General features: G+C 53.6%; 1 protein-coding gene across 2 annotated transcripts; it reads right to left on the reverse strand.

Annotated features, from left to right (window-relative positions):
• Nucleotides 1–1,348: 1,348 nt before the first annotated feature.
• On the reverse strand, nt 1,349–15,285 carry SLC11A1 (solute carrier family 11 member 1). 2 transcript variants are annotated; one of them, XM_081813613.1, is made up of 16 exons: nt 15,145–15,282; nt 10,313–11,212; nt 9,392–9,525; nt 8,417–8,539; nt 8,000–8,119; nt 7,115–7,221; nt 6,611–6,681; nt 6,214–6,281; nt 5,888–6,043; nt 5,073–5,231; nt 3,901–3,990; nt 3,651–3,770; nt 3,063–3,212; nt 2,556–2,629; nt 2,000–2,153; nt 1,349–1,856 (listed from the first exon to the last, which is right to left on the reverse strand). In XM_081813613.1, the coding sequence occupies exons 2-16, from the start codon at nt 10,317–10,319 to the stop codon at nt 1,746–1,748; spliced, it is 1,644 nt and encodes a 547-aa protein (XP_081669739.1). In that variant the 5' UTR covers nt 10,320–11,212; nt 15,145–15,282; the 3' UTR covers nt 1,349–1,745. The 2 variants fall into 2 exon arrangements, with proteins under 2 accessions (XP_081669739.1, XP_081669740.1); XM_081813614.1 differs by lacking the exon at nt 2,556–2,629 and having other exon boundaries at nt 15,145–15,285.
• Between the last annotated feature and the right edge of the window lie 688 nt (nt 15,286–15,973).

Genomic DNA, 15,973 nt, shown 5'->3' on the forward strand with positions numbered 1-15,973 from the left:
CCCCCCCCCCCCCCCCCCCCCCCGCTCCTGGCAGGTTCATTCTCTCTTGGCTGCCCTCCCCACTTCTCCATTCAGCTTTCAAAATCCTGTTCAGGAGTTACCTGCTCTGGCCCTGGCTTCACTCTTTTCCAGGTGTGCCTGACACACACTTGGGTTGTTCCCTCACCCCACTGTTGAGTGATTTGCTGTCACTTAACGTAGCTGGCTCCCCCTACTGGAGTGTGAGCAACTTGAGAGCTGACGTCTTTAATTCGGGACTTTGCCTCCCTCCCCCACTTCTAGCACAGGGATGGCACCCAATTAATAGTGAATTGATGGAGAGGGGTGTGCCGGGGTACAGCTGGAGACACCTCCAGGAAGCTGGAGAGGAGTATGGAAGATGCCTCTTTCTCCAGTACCCGGCCCCCATCCATTCCCCTCTTCAGCTAGCGTGGGTCCCACCCTCTCCAGGGCCAAGCCCAGAAGAGGCTACAGCGGCCTTTCAGCTCAGGTGCTGTACCCTCTCCCAACCGTTTCTCTGGTTGGGCCAGACCTGTCCCATCCCGTCCCTCCTTAAGGGCCCCACTCGCATCGTTGCCCTTTTAAGAAAGAGGAAATTCTTCTCATAAACAAGCACCCCAACCAGAGCGCGGAGCTTGCCCCTCCAGATCCTGGGCAAACGGGGGTGCTTCCAGGCACAAGGCCGGCTCCAGGCTCAACCCCGGGAAAGGCCTGGCGGCCCTTTCTAGCTACCGCTCTCCGCAGCCCAAAGGCTGGGGTCCGGGAGACCCGAAGAGGCAGGAGGAGGGACTTGGGGGAGCCTAGAAACAGCCCAGGGAGCGTCTGTAAAGTGCAACTCCTGCACCGGGCGAAGGGGTGCCGGGCGGCTCCCAGCGGCCGAAGGGGTTCCCCCGCCCACACAACTCCCCCTTCACCCCCCGCCCCTTCGCCAGGGCGGATTCTGAAGCCCCAGGGCGCGAGGCTCGAGCGCCCGCCTCCTCCTCCCTGGCCGGGAGGAGTGAGGCCGCGGCTGGGAGCGAGGGCGCTCGGGACCGTCCCTGCCCCTAGGGGGAGCTGGGAGTCAGAGCGGAGGGAGCGTTAAGAGCGCGGCGTGGGAGTCCCGGACGCCGGGTCCCCTGGGGAGCTAGCAAATTAATTGGGCCTCCGAGGCACGGACTCTTGGGTTCCACGACCTGGTGCCCGAAGAGGGGACAACTGCGCCTCCGTTTTACTGCCTGGAAAGTGGGTTGCGGGTGGAACAGAAAGTCTGAGGCTACTCTAACGGAGTAGGAGCGAACTGACGTTCGAGTAGAGGGCTGCTTCTAATTGTTCGAGGATTCGTGCTTTCCCGGTTTCCGCTCTCCCGCTCTTTTGGACGAGAAGTGAACTAGCATTTATTGAGCATCCATCAGACTATCCTAAGAGCCAGTTTGGAACCTGTGTTCCGCCCCCAACTGGGTCCCTCCATTGGTCACTCCTATAGGTGCTCAATATTTTTGGAGTTACTATTATTTTTAAGTCCCAAGTGTCAGGCACTGTGTTAAAGTGCTTTATATCCATCTCAAGGTTGGTATTGTCCCCATTCTACAGATGAGACCACTGAGACTGGAGGTTAATCACTTGTCCAAGCTAGGAAACAGCAGGTTCCTATGGAACCCAGGTTGGCCTGCCTCCAAAACTCCCACTCCATCTTGCTGCCCCCACACACTCCAGCAGGCCAGTCTGCCCCAGTCATTCCATCTCCCAGCCAGGCCCTGGGTGGGAGTTCATCCAGAGATCTTCCTCCTCTCCTCCTCTTCAGGAAGCCCGTACAAGAAGTGTTGATGGGAGCTGTGGGCCAGAGGGGTGGCTCCATGGGCAATGAGACAGGTCCAGACCTGAGAGAGGGCCGACCGTGAGTCCAGGAGAGAACAAGACCTCCCAGGAAGCCCCGGTGCACCCCCTTCCCCCAGTGCCCTCCATCCTTTGCCTCCTTTCCTTGCCTCCCCCATCCCCAAGGCACCCTCTGGCCCTACAGTACCAGATAGGTGGTGAGACCCAGGTAGACCACGGCCAGGACAGCTACAAGGACGAAGTAGGCCGGGTGGGAGAGGCTGGGCAGGTAGATGACCACGAAGTAGAGGTTGATGGCACAGACTAGCGCCATAATGGAGGTTGTGATGGCCTTGCTCAGCCTAGGGGACAGGAGGGAGGCTCAGGACGGGCTGCATCTCCTCTCCACTGCCCCAAGCCAGCCTGGAGGAGAGTGAGGGGATACACAAAGCCACCTTCTCCGGGCTGTGGGACCTGGAGCAGACCCCTTGCCCACTTCTGTTTCCTGGGCCCTCCAGGCTCCACACTGGCAGGATTTGGCAAGAGCAGAGTTTGAGGTGAGATGGTGAGGAGCTCAGGCTCTAGAAACGGCCTCCCGTCCCCAGATTCCAGTCCTAGTTCCCTACACTTGATAGCTGGGCGACCCTGCACAAGTTCCTTAACCTTTATGAGCTTCTCTGGATACTGGTAATTCCTACCTCTGGGTGGTTGTGAGGATCAAATGCAGAATTGCAAGTCCAGCGTTCGGGATGGGGAGTACTCACCGGCCATTGGCAAACTCCTGCATGAGGGCTGGCATGCTGGTGAAAGTAAGGATAGGCAGCACAGCAAAGGGAAGCTGGGGAGAAGCAGGAGGATGGGGCTGAGGGACCCTGCCCTCACAATGCAGCAAGAAGGGAGGAGTGGAGCAGGGTTCCGGTCTTGCTCTGCCTGTGTGCCCTTGGGCAAGTCCCCTAACCACTCGGAGCCTTGGGTTCTCCACCCTGTGCCTTCCAAAGTTGTGAGGCTTCTAAGCAGGAGAAAGCATTTGGGGGCTCTGGGCCCAGGCTGCCTGAGTTTGAATGCCAGCTCTCCACTGGTCACTTAACTGTGTATATCAGTTTTCCAATCTGCGAAATAGGGACAATAGTGGTTCCTCTGGGGAACAACTTGCCTAAAGGCAAGGTGTGTTTAGAGGAGTGTTAAGGGTGGGGGGCAGGCTCCATATGGAGGATTGCTGTGGTTCCTGTATAGCTCGGCCGGGGCAAAGATGCTAGGCACCACGGGCTCACCAGCAGGCTCTGCAGCACGTTGAGCAGGTCGTTGAGACCTGACAGGTCTTTCAGGTCCCTGAAGACGGCCACGAGCACGGTGGGCAGGATGGCGCAGGAGCGAGTGAGGAGCACGCGGGCAAAGCGTGACCACCGCAGCTTCAGGAAGCCCTGGGTTGTGGGGTGGGCACTTTGGTGGTGGGGTCAGGACTAGGGATTCCAGAGGAGGGATCCTCTATCGTCCCTCAGCCCATCTCGCACCAGGGGGAACCCCCTATTTTTCCATCTCTAAAATGCGGGCAGCTCTGACTCTAGTTGGCGGAGAAAGGATGGATGAGGAAAAATGGGGGGGTTCCCCCCACAGCTGATTGCTTAAGACTAAGCTTTTGGGGAAAAGGCTCCTATTAGTCGTGGGTGTGCAGGCTTGAGCCAGTAACCTCACTTCTCTGCGTGTTTTCTCATCGTTAAACCGGGGTGGGGTGCGGGGGGGCGCTTACAATAGCGCCCTCTGGGCTGCTTTAAGGAGCAATGAGGCTGGTATCTGAGCCCCCAGTGGTGTACCCATTGACCTGGGACCCCTGGCCCTTCCCGGCCCGCCCCAGACCCCACCTCCATCACAAACTGTCCCGCGTAGGTGCCGGTCATGGTGGAGCTCTGCCCGGCCGCTAGGAGACCCACGGCCCAGATGTAGAGCGCAGCCGGGCCGAAGACGCAGCCCAGAATCACGCCCTGCAGGGCGAGGTGTGGTTAGACCTGTGGCACCGCCCCTCGCGCAGGCTCCGCCCTGAGGTGGGCGTGGCCAAGAGCCCGGCTGGGGCTGGACTATTAGCTTCCACGCCCTCCCCTGCCTGGTGCTTACTCCTTGGTAAATGTCCACCTCCACCGTAAGGTTGTTCTTGGGGAAGATCTTGGCGTAGTCGTGGAGGCTGCTGTTGGCACAGACGTTGAACTGTGGACACCGGGACAGTAGGAAGGGGATGTGAAGATGCACACAAGGGGATGCACAGTTTCAGAAAATCAGACAGCCAGGTCTTGACCAGGGGTGGAAAGCTGGTGACCCGCGGGCTGAATCCGGCCAGATATATTTTGCTTGACTAACGAATGTTTTTCCTCTGTAATGTGAATTTGTTGCCAACATCTAAAATTGAGGAGAATTCACCCAGGAACCCGGTTTCCAGGGCTCTGTTGGGTTTGTAAGGGCTAGCATTACCACAAAGGGGCGATTGGTTGGCAGTGACCTAATAGTCTCCTCTCCCTTACACTGGACCCACTTACCACAGCCCTGAGACTGCCTGGTATTTAAGGCCACAGAGCAAGGCAGTGGCAGTGCCTAAGTCCCCGGAGGCATGGCCAGTCCTCCCCCTGCAGTGCTTGGCATTCAGAAAGCACCCACACCTGGCTAGCAGTTGTTAGAGCCGCGTGACAGAGACCCACTCAGGAAGGAGAGAGGCCCAGGTCCCAAATCCCAGAGAGCCAGTGAGGAGCTTTGTATCATTGGCTGCTATATCCCCAGGGTCAAGGCACTGCCTGATCCCTAACACATACTCAGTAAATCTTTGCTGGATGAATGATGGTTTATCTGCTAACAATGAAGATGATCAGGAGAGAGGACTCAGAGAAGAAAAGGACTGCTTGAACAGTCCCAACTCTGTGCTCATGCTCAGGCAGGCACCTACTCCCAGAATGCCCTCCCTGCAGTTCGCTGGACAAATCCTGGCCATCCTTCAAGGTACAGCTGGAATGCTGGGTCCTAGGACCGAGACTCAGCTCCTCCCTCCCAGTCACCTCCTTTGGATGTCGGTGCCTTGCCGCCCCTGGGGTGGGTTGCCTGGGGGGAGCCGTGACTCCCCAGCAGAGTGGGGAAGGGGTCTCAGCCAGAGGCCCGGTCACAGACACCCTCCTCTACCAGTGCCGGAAGCGCGGGACGGACACTCAAAGGGCTCAGATGCATTGCCTGGTGTCCCCAGCAGAGCCTGCAGGGCTTGGGGGTTGGGGAGGCCGGCTGTGGCTGTGTGGGGAGGTACATCTCACCGCAGCCTCGTTGGTTTGCTGGTAGAAGGCCTGCCCAAACACGGCTACAACAAAGAGATTGATGAAGAAGGAGACAGACAGGGCGATGGTGGCCTCGATCAGGAAGTACATGTTGGCTTCTCGGATTTCCGTCCAGCGGGACCGGTCTATCTCTCGAGACTAAGAAGGTCAGAGGGGAGGAAAGAGCCAAAGTTCCTCAGGGCTCCCCCAACATTCTCCACCCTCACACTTCTACCTATGTTCCCTTCAAACCCCAGTTCTTTCTAAAGCCCTCCCCGTGGCAGTTTGGGACAGGCCTTGGTCAGCTGACACCCCTCCTGCACGCCCAGTTATATTCTGCCTCAGGGCCTTTGCACTTGCCATTCCCTCTCCTTGGAATATCTTCTCCCCTGATCTTCCTTCCCATCCTTCATGTCTCAAAGGTTACCTCCTTACAAAGGCCTTTCCCGACTACCTTTTCTAAAGTAGCTCCTGCTTAGTCATTCTCTATCATATTTCTCTGTTTCCTTCCTTCAAAGCATCTTTCACAATCTATGTTTGTTTCCTTTACCTGTTTACTGGCTCTTGGTCTGTCTGCCCCACTAGAATACAAGCCCCAGAAAGGCAGATGACTTGTCTGTCTTTGCATCACTGACCCCTGGCTCCCAGCACACAGGAGACCCTCTATTACTACATATTGGATAAGGAGAGAATGATTCACTTCCCGCCTAAAATCGGGAAGGCAGGAGCCAAAGGGGCGGGGCTCCCGGCTTGGAGGCGGTGTGAGCGGGGGCGGAAGGGAGCAGGCAACTCTCCGTCCCCTCGCCTCGGCTCACCTTCACCAGGGCCGAGTGCAGGTAGATGTTGTGAGGCATGATGATGGCGCCGACGATGCCCACGGCCTGCAGCAGCTCTGGACGGCCGCAGCCGGGGCACGAGGGCAGGAGCAGGCCCTGGAGAAGCGCTAGCTGGGCCGGCCGCGCCACCACGTACTGCGGGGAGACGCCTGGTCGGGCCGAGCCCTGGGCCGTCGTTCCCACCCTCCGCCCGGACCCTGGCCGCTAGGGGGCGTGGCCAGAGGCCGCGGCCCCCGCCCCCTCAGCTCTGCAAGGGGCACCGAGGAATGGCCTTGGCGGAGGGTAATGCGGCTTTGGCTTCCCACCTCGTAGCCGAAGGTCAAGGCCATAATTGTAATAAGCAATCCAAAAAAGGCTTCCAGCTTCCGCAACCCTAGTGGGAAGGCAAGGGATCACAACAACAACAACAATTGGAACGTAAGCGATTATTAATGGCTAAAACCTTGGGCACTTTGTTCTAGGCACCGTGTCAAGGGCTTCACAGATATGACCTCAGTGAATCCTCACCACAGCCCTGTGACGTCTGTGCTATTATTATCCCCATGGTATAGATGAAGAAACCCACGTCCAAGTAACTTGCTCAAGGCCACACAGCCAGAGGGAGGGAGCTGGGAGTCTCTGTCTCCTCTCAGTACAGCAGAGCATGGTTTATACACACTCACTTGTTCCCCCAACCCGGTCCCCTGTGAGGGGCATACCCACCGTAGTTGTCAAGGAAGAGGAAGAAGAAGGTGTCCACGATGGTGATGAGGACGCCGCCCCAGAGTGGGATTCTGAAACCGGAGTGGCCAGCCAGGGTCAGCCCAGCCTGGTGCAGGGGTCTGGAACTCCCACCCCCAGGGCAGGTGACTGTGGAATATGGCCTCCTGGGAACAGGGACCCACGTGGTGGCCCCAGGCAGGGAAGGGAGAGGGGAGCGGGAGTGTGTTGGAGCTGGGGAAATGGCACAAAACCCAAGGAAGGGCCCAGCTGGGTGGGGGACCAGCCTGGGGACTGCAGTCCCCAGGCCGCCTGGCGACTGGTGTCTGTGTGACTTTAGACGAGTCACTTCACGTTTCTGGGTCTCAGAATTTCAGCATCTCTCAGATGCCCCCCAGCCGGCAACACAGCACAACAGCTCTAAGTCAGAGGGGACTGCGGCGTGAAAGGGACTCGGGGAAATATGAGGCCCTGGACTGGAGAGCTGGGGCCCACTGGGGGCGGTACCGTCCAGCTGAGAGCAGACTGAACGCGATGGCCGTGCCGATGACCTCCTGCATGTCCGAGCCCACTATGGCTAGCTCGATGGTCAGCCAGAGGAGGGTGCGGGGCACCTGGGGGGAGGAGGTGACTCTTCACCAACGTTGGGCCAGTTGTCCTTGATGCCCCATGGCTTTCCATACCCGGCACTATCTTGTTGGGCTGGCAGCCTGCACGAGACCCCTGCCGGCCTCGCCCGCTGGCTTCCATTTAGGTTTTGCAGGAAACAATTAAGGGAGATGGAAAGGCAGGGAGAGATCATTTTTCCCCCCTACTTCTAGTGGTGCTCCCGGCAGTGGTGCTGGCGAGGGCACCAGGCAGCCTGGGCTCTTCGGTATTGGTGGCCATTGCGACAGCGGTGGCCGGGCTTCCAGAAGCTTGGCAGCAAATGATGGCTCTTGGGCAGCTGCCCAGCAGCTTTCTGATTTCTGGGTAACACCCCCTTCCCTCGCTCCTCCAGCCCTTCCAGTACCTTTGTGACTGCGTCCCTGCATTAAATACCTTTGAAATCCCTTGTGGCATGGTTTCTGTTTTCCTGCCCGGACACTCACAGCAGGGAAGTCCAGTGTCCACCCCAGCCAATGACCATCTCAAGCCAATGCCTGCCTATTTTGCACCTTGGGCAAGTCACTTTCCCAGGTTTCAACATCCCTTCCTGTAAAACGAGCAGGGATCTCTAACGTCCCTCTCAGTCTGTGCGCTATTAGTTTGAGCCTCAGTCTTCCCATTTATCAAATGGACTTGTGAGGCCCCGCTTGAGATGATGTATTTATTTGATCATGGACGCTGTAAAACTGTTTGGGGTTTGGGGTCTGTGGGTGGGTGCTCCCTGTCCAGACCCTCCAAGCTCACCTTAGGGTAGTAGAGGCGGCAGACCTCGCCCAAGTCCTTGCCTGTCACCGTGCCCAGCCGGGCAGCAAGCCGCTGACAGAGCAGGCCCAGCACGGTGGCCCACAGCAGCACCCAGAGCAGCTGCGGGGAAGCAGGGGGAGGCCTTCAGTGCGGGGGGTGCTGTCTGACAACCCCAAGCTGCCGCTGGTACCCCTCTAACCAAGCACACCCCTTGGGGAGAGAGTAGAGGAGATGGAGGGAGAAGACCAACACTCCCACCCCCACACACACACTCTGGCAGGGCAGCCCTGAGGACCCTTTTCAGGCCCATTTGAACTTGATGCTTGCTCCGCCCAACACCAGCCATGCAGTCCACTCTGGGGAAATGTGGCAAGTTGAGGGGTCTCCGCCCTCCCCAGGGTGCCCCGACTCAATCACTTTGAATCCAGCCACGGCACCAGCCTGAAGATCTGACTCAATGTTTCCTGGGTCCAGGAAAGCGATGCTCATGAGGAAGCCAGGCCCCGTGAAGGCCCACAGCTTCCTCAGGCTGAATGCGCCCTGTGGGTGGGAGTGAAGCGAGGAGATGCTGGGTAGAGGGGCGGTAGCAATGCGCCTTGGCCTGCCCCCCAGCTGAACCCCCTCTGGGCTCATCAGCCCAGGCTGTCTGGCCCTGCCCCTTCCTTCCCCCCACCCATTCCTGGAGCTACCACCCCTGGGGGATCGTGGAGGGCGTGGGGTGGGAGGAAGCAACAGGATCTGCTGAGTCATAGTGGATCTGCCTTCTGGATCTGTTCAATTTGGCAACCGGCCTACAACTGACCAGTCCGCCTGAAGCTTGCCCTGACTCAGCAGATCCTCAGAGCCCAGAGGGGTCTTTTTTTTCTGGGGTCAAGCCTCTCTGGTCCTGCTCCTCCTTCCCCAGTTCCTTCTCAAACCACAGTCCCTCCTCTCTGGAGTCCACTGAGCCTCGGGTCTCCCCACCCCATTCCAGGGCTAGGCCTGGCAGCCTGAGGATCTGCTAAAGATTCTGGAAGTTCAGGCCGACGGCATCCTAGAAAACAGCCTGCAGTTCCCTTCACTTCTCCCGATGCCCTCGAGCCAGTCCTTTCCTTTAGTACTACAACAAATCCTTGAGGCTCCAGCCTGAGCTCCCCCCAGGCCCCTTTCTGTCTGTAAGAAAGCTGGGATTCATTCAGAAAGCCGCTTGATCATTTTTAGACAAAACCTGAGCCCCCCAGCCAAGTGCTAAGGATGGAAGCAGGAGAAGGGCAGTCGCCACCGCCAGTCACTGCTGCTCAGAGCTGGAAGGAACTTGCCATGGTCTTCCGGAGTCCTCCTTCCCCCAGCCTGTGAGATCTGATAGCATGCTGTCAGTCCTGAAAGACCCCAGGAAGTTTCCAGCATTCCTACCAGTTCTGTGTCGGGGATGGGGATCTTCTCACTCAGGTAGGTTGTTCTGAGAGGTTCTTGCTGTGGCTCTGAGCTGGGCGGGCTGGAGATGGAGCCATAGTTGGGCCTGCTTAGACTTTGAGGGTTCTTGTCACCTGCAAAGGGCCCCAAGGAGGCATGGTGACTGACTGGTTTCTTTCTGGTGGCCCAAGGCTAAAGCCCTCTGTTCTCCTCCCCCACAGCCTTCTGGCAAAGTGGAGAAATTAAGGCCCAAGTAAACAGGAGCCCTTGGCTCCCATCTTGGGTCCATCACCTCCACCCTTTGACTAAATGTTTCAAGATTTAATTAAATTAATTAATTTGTTAATTAATTAATTAATTTTTTTGAGAGAAAGAGCAAGCATGCCCAAGGGGGAGGAAGAGAGGGAGGAGGGGGAGAGAGAATCTCAAGCAGATTCCACGCTGGGCATGGAGCCCAACTTAGGGCTCAGTCTCACGACCTGAGCTGAAATCAAGAGTCGGACGCTTAGCTGACTGAGCCACCCAGGCGCCCTGACCGACCAAATGTTTCAGAAGACATGTGGGAATACAGCTTCTAGAATAACTCTCCTTCCATGTGGGCACAAAGATTCCCAAATCCACATCTCTCCTGCCACAAAGGATGCAGAGGGGGACACTGGACTCTGAAGAGGGCATACTGATGCCCATGTGTAAGCCCCGTGGCCTCACTCTTGCCTCCTCCACCAGCCAGGTGAACTCCAGGAGCTCCAAATGCACAGAGAACAGACAAAGGGGACATTATGCACTTGGGGATGCAAAGAGCCCAACCCCAGACTGGTGTCTGGAATTAGGTAGAGACCAAGATACCCATGGGGGATCAGAGGGCTCCTTTGCCTCCTCCCAACCCCCCTTTAGGACTCTGACCCTGGAGGGGCTACTCACCTGTCATGAGAACGGCAGACTCAAGCACTCTTCGTGTGAGTGGGATGTTAGCAGCCACTCAGCAGACACGCTCCCTCTCTGAGGGCTGGAGCATATCAATATGCAAGGCCACGCCCTCCTATCCATCCTCAGCTGATCTCAGCTGTCCTCACATACATTGCGAAACACTTTCCAAAGGCAGAAGTGGCCAGCTCTGGCGGAACGTCTCGATGACCAAAATGCAGGAACTTTCTTTCCTCCTGGCCCGAGGCCCACAACACTTTTGACCCCCTTCCAGGTGCCGTACATTCTGTGTCTCCCAAGTTAGCTCTGATTTCAAGACATTTCCTGCTGCTTGGGTGTTCATGTCCAGATCACATGCCCACACACAAGCAGTCAGGCCCTTCTCTTCAGTCTGGAGTCCCCAGCAATGGGAGTCCTGATGGCTAGCAGGCCTCAGTTTCCTATTGAGTGCCTCAGAGGAGAAGACCTTTGGGCACTGTGACAGGGACAAGCCCTGATGACTCAGGCCAAGGAGAGCTTCCGAAGAATGAGGCACTGGAACTCTGGTCCCGATTCTGCCACTGATTCACTTGAGACTGTCACCAGGCCGTCCCTTTCTCTGAACTTGGTTCTTCTGTTACATGAAGGGCTCAGACTAGCTAAGAGGTCAAAACAGTAGGTGCCCAAGAAGGCCAGGCAGGTCAGATAGACTAGGAGACAGGTGAGGAGTAAAAAAACAGTGTCAGCTCAGTGTTCAACGACGAATGATGCCAAGCCTCAGTATCAGTGGGTAGCAGGGAGTGGTGGAGACTGTAGCAAAACGAAGGACACATACTCTGTCCAAAGGGGGCAGTGCCTACAGAGTTCTAGCCAGTTGTCATGTGGGAATGTGTGCCCACTGTCACCATGTCTTCTGATCTGTCAAGGATATTGGAAGATGTTGAGTTTTGTTCTGTTTTTTTTAAGATTTTATTTATTTATTCATAAGAGACAGAGACAGAGACAGAAGGAGAAGCAGGCTCCCCGCTGAGCAGGGAGCCCCATGAGGGGCTCGATCCCAGGACCCTGGGATCATGACCTGAGCTGAAGGCAGATGCTTAACCATCTGAGCCACCCAGGTGCCCAGGAAGATATTGAGTTTTATGCAACATATGCCTCTTGAATCTTAGGCTCAAAAAAATTGAAAATATTGTATAATTTAAACAAAATATTCCTTTAGGCTAGCTTCCACTTGAGGGTTATTGGTCTGTATCTGGATAAATGGGGGGTAAGACTCTTTTCAGTTCCTGATTGCTTCTCCTTGTCTGTCCTGTGCCCCCACTGCTTCCCTCCCTTAGGGTCTTCTTCCCGTGCCCACTCCCGTCCTCTATCCTGTGGCCTTCCTTTTCTGCCAGGAAGATTCAAAACCAATCTTTGGGGTTTCCAACGCCAAGGTCTGAAACCTCAGGATCCAGGGAAAACAGGTGCAAGCTCTGGGGCCCAGCTCTGAACAGGGATATGATGTATCCCCATGTTGAGTCAAACACTTTAGCCAAAGCTTGGGATCTGGATGGGGGGAGCTGGCAACCAATTTCTTGGCTCCTCATGGATGGGGGAGGTTGGAGGGACTGGAGAGGAGGTGGTGCGGGAAGAAGAGTGAATGATAGGTCATAAGGGAGAGAGGAACATCATGGTTTGTCACTGTGCAATCCAGTTGTTCAGCGTGCTGACACTGTCTCAAATTTCCCAATCACTGCCTTGGGCTCATGTGGGGTCGGCTGGGGTAGGATGTTGTGATGATTAATTTTATTGTCAATTTGGCAGGGTCACAGTGTGCCCAGATACTTGGTCAAATATTCAGGGTGTGTTGGTGAAGGAGGGTATTTTTGGAGATTAACATTGGAATCCACATGCTGAGTACAGCAGATTTCTCTCCCTAATGAGGGTGGGCCTCATCCAACCAATTGAACAGAACAAAGGGCTGAGTAAGGGAGAGTTCACTCTCTCTGCCTATCTTTTTTTTTTTTTTTAAGATTTTATTTATTTATTTGACAGAGAGAGACACAGCAAGAGAGGGAACACAAGCAGGGGGAGTGGGAGAGGGAGAAGCAGGCTCCCCGCGGAGCAGGGAGCCCGATGTGGGGCTCGATCTCAGGACCCTGGGATCATGACCTGAGCTAAAGGCAGACGCTTAACGACTGAGCCACCCAGGTGCCCCTCTCTGCCTATCTTTGAACTGAGATATTGGTCTTCTCTTGCCTTCAGGCTTGGCTGGGACTGAAACTTAGATCATTGTCTCTCCTGCTTCTTAGGCCTTCAAGCTCAGACCGGAATTACAGGTACCATCAACTCTCCTGGGGCTCCAGCTTGCAGACCTTGGGACTCCTCAGCCTCCATACTCATGTGAACAGTTCCTTAGTATCTACTGATCTATCTGTCTGTATTTTCTATTGGTTCTGTTTCTCTGGCAAACCCTAAGACAGAAGTCTTCCTCTTCGCATCTTTTGTGGAGTTTTACCTGGACTCAGTAAGTGTAATTAATTAATGACTGATCAGGGGTGCCTGATCAGTGATCTAGTTTTATATTTTTATAAATTATATATATATATATAAAACTAGATCACTCGTTTTATATTTACTTTTAAGTCTGTCATCTATTTTGAGAGAATTGGACTCCATGAAAGCTCACCTTGTATGTGCAGGTGGACATACAAGCCTGTATGGCTGGAGGGTAAAATGGCACAGCTGCGCTGGAAATAGTTTGGGAATTTCTTAAAAAAACTAAAGATGCAACTACGATATGATCTAGCAACTGCACTCCTAGGCATTTTTTCCCAGAGAAATAGTTCATATTCACCCAAACACTGCACCCAATTTTTTATAGCAGCTTTATTCATAATAGCCCAAATTGGAAGCAACCCACATTGTCCTTTACTAGATGAATGGTTAAGCAAACTGTAGTATATCTATACCAGAGAATATACTCCCGGGCATTTATCCCAGAGAAACTAAAACGTATGTTCACACAAAAATCTGTATGCAAGTTGCAGCTTTATTTGTAATAGTCAAAAACTAGAATTAGCCCAGATGTCCTTCAACAGGAGAATGGTTACACTAACTGGGCTGTACAGACCATGGATTACAACTCCTCGGTAAAAGAAACAAACTATCGATACACACAATGATTTGGATGAATCTCCTGGGAAATTATGCTGAGTGAAAAAAGTCTATCTCAGGAGGTTACATACTGTATTGTTCCATTTACAGAACATTTTTGCAATGACAAAGTTTTGGAAGTGAATGTCAGAGTAGTGACCACCAGCGGGTATCGGTGGAGGGTGGAGAGGGAGGTGGGTGTGACTGTGGAAGGGTAACTTGAAAGATCCTTTTGGTGTTGGAGCTGTTCAAGTATTTTGACCTTGGTGCTGGATCCACAAACCTACACACGTGGTAAAATTGTATAGAACTTAGCACACACACACACACACACACACATACACACGAGTACAGATAAAACAGGAAATCTGAAAAAGATGAATGGATTATGTCAATGTCAATATCCTGGTTGTACTGAAAGCAGGGTTAAACAGATACTAGACACCCATGTTCATAGCAACATTTTCCACAAAAGCCAAAAGCCAACAACAGCCCAACTGTTCACAACAGGTGAATAAACAATATGTGGTCTATCCATACAATAGATTATTATTCAGCCTCAAAAAGGAATGAGAGTCTGGGGGCTCCTAGGTGGCTCAGTCAGTTGAGCGTCTGACTCTTAGTTTCAGCTCAGGTCATGACCTCAGGGTTGTGGGACTGAGCCCCACATTGGGTTCCGCGCTCAGCAGGGAGTCTGCTTGGGATTCTCGCTCTCCCTCTCTGCCCCTCCCCCCACTCTCTCTAAAGTAAATAAAAATAAATCTTCAAAAAAAAAAAGGGGGAATGAAAGTCTTATACATGCTATAACATGGATGAGTCTTGAAAACTTTATGAGAAGTGAAATAAGCCAGACACCAAAGGACAAATATTGTATGATTCCACTTATATGAGTTTCTCAGAACAGACAAATTTATAGAAACAGAAAGTAGAAGGATGAGTTCCAGGAGCTAGGGGAAGGGAGCAGGGGAAGTTACTGTTCAATGGGTATAGAGTTTAGTCGAGGACGGTAACAATGTTCCGGAAATGGATGGTGGTAATTGTTGCACAACAGTGTGAATATCCTTAGTGTCACTGAATTATACACCCAAAGATGGTTAAAAGGGTAAATTTTATGTATATTTTGCCACCCCCCAAAAAGGTGGGAAAAAAAAATCCTGGCTATAATATTGTATAATAGGTCTGCAAGATGTTAGCACTGGCGGGGGGGGGGAGTGGGCAGAGTGTACATGAGATCTCTCTCAATTTTTTCCTACAGCTACGTGTGAATCTGCAATTATCTCAATATTTTTTTTAATTTTTTTTTTAAGATTTTATTTATTTATTTGACAGAGAGAGAAATAGTGAGAGCAGGAACACAAGCAGGGGGAGTGGGAGAGGGAGAAGCAGGCTTCTTGCCGAGCAGGGACCCCGATGCGGGGCTTGATCCCAGGACCCTGGGATCATGACCTGAGCCGAAGGCAGACGCTTAACGACTGAGCCACCCAGGCGCCCCAATTATCTCAATATTTAAAGTGGAGGGAAAAGATGGGTTTTATTGAATGGATATTATACTTCCATAACATTGATTAAAAAACACCACCCACCACCACCCACCAGAGCTTCTGGAATCAAATGGCCTGGGCTTGAATCTGACTTTTACTAGTTCTGTGACACAGGCAAGTTTCCTAGGCCCTCAGTTTCCTTGCCTGGAAAGTGGGGATAATAAGAGTACTTACCCCAAAGAGTGTTTGTGAAGCGCAGGAAATGCACCTGCTTTTTAAATGGGTTTCCAAAATGTTGCCGGCCACCGCCAATCCTTCGGCACCCCAGACGCATTTTCTGCTACTAACATCGCAGCCCCTGGTGGTTGGGTGCCCACACTTGCCCACACAAGCCTTTGGATTCAGCGCAGCTCAAACGGGAAATCTGTGAGGATGGGATAATGGGACAGTTGCACGCGATATCTCATAAAACAAAATGAGGAAACCATCAAACTGAACAAGAACAGCTTTTGTGACAGATGCTGGTGTTGGGGGAACAGCTGATTCAACCAAAGGCGGGGAGGCTCGCAATAGAGTCAGAAGGCCACGTCTGCACCTTCCAAGGACGTTACAAGCCCTCGGGTTTGAGTCTGTTGTCCAATGTCTAAATGTAAGACTTTTCTTGTGGGGCTCCATCTGTCTGTAGCATCACTCTTAGTTTATCTGCTCACCTACGGCTTCTTGTGGGAGCAAAGAAAACACACAGGCAGGCATGTGGGCATTTGCCTGACCCACTCCAGGGTCTTTCAGTCTCCTGGACAGCAGGCAGTGCTTCCATTGGGTTCCCAGACCCTCCACCATCCCATCCTGAACCCTTGCAGTAGCTAAAACATTCCAAGCTCCCTGCCTTTCACTTCCAGGACTCTGCATATGCTGCTTCCTCCTCAAACATCCCCCACACCCTTTGCCTGGCAAACAGCATTTTGTCCTTCAGGATGCAGCTCTGGTGTGACCTCTTCCGGGAAGCCTTCTTTGATTTCTCCAGGCCCAGGCTGTGTGCTCCCTCAGCACAATGCCCTTCCCA

Source organism: Leptonychotes weddellii, chromosome 3 (assembly GCF_054177405.1).
Source record: "Leptonychotes weddellii isolate Sample4059 chromosome 3, ASM5417740v2, whole genome shotgun sequence".
Classification (NCBI taxonomy): Eukaryota; Metazoa; Chordata; class Mammalia; order Carnivora; family Phocidae; genus Leptonychotes; species Leptonychotes weddellii.

Coding starts and splice junctions, on each gene's coding strand:
- SLC11A1 (XM_081813613.1), bottom strand. Junction 6,682..7,114: donor AGTCTGCTCTCAGCTGGACG/GTACCGCCCCCA, acceptor CTCCGGTTTCAG/AATCCCACTCTGGGGCGGCG. Junction 6,282..6,610: donor CCTCTTCCTTGACAACTACG/GTGGGTATGCCC, acceptor CCTTCCCACTAG/GGTTGCGGAAGCTGGAAGCC.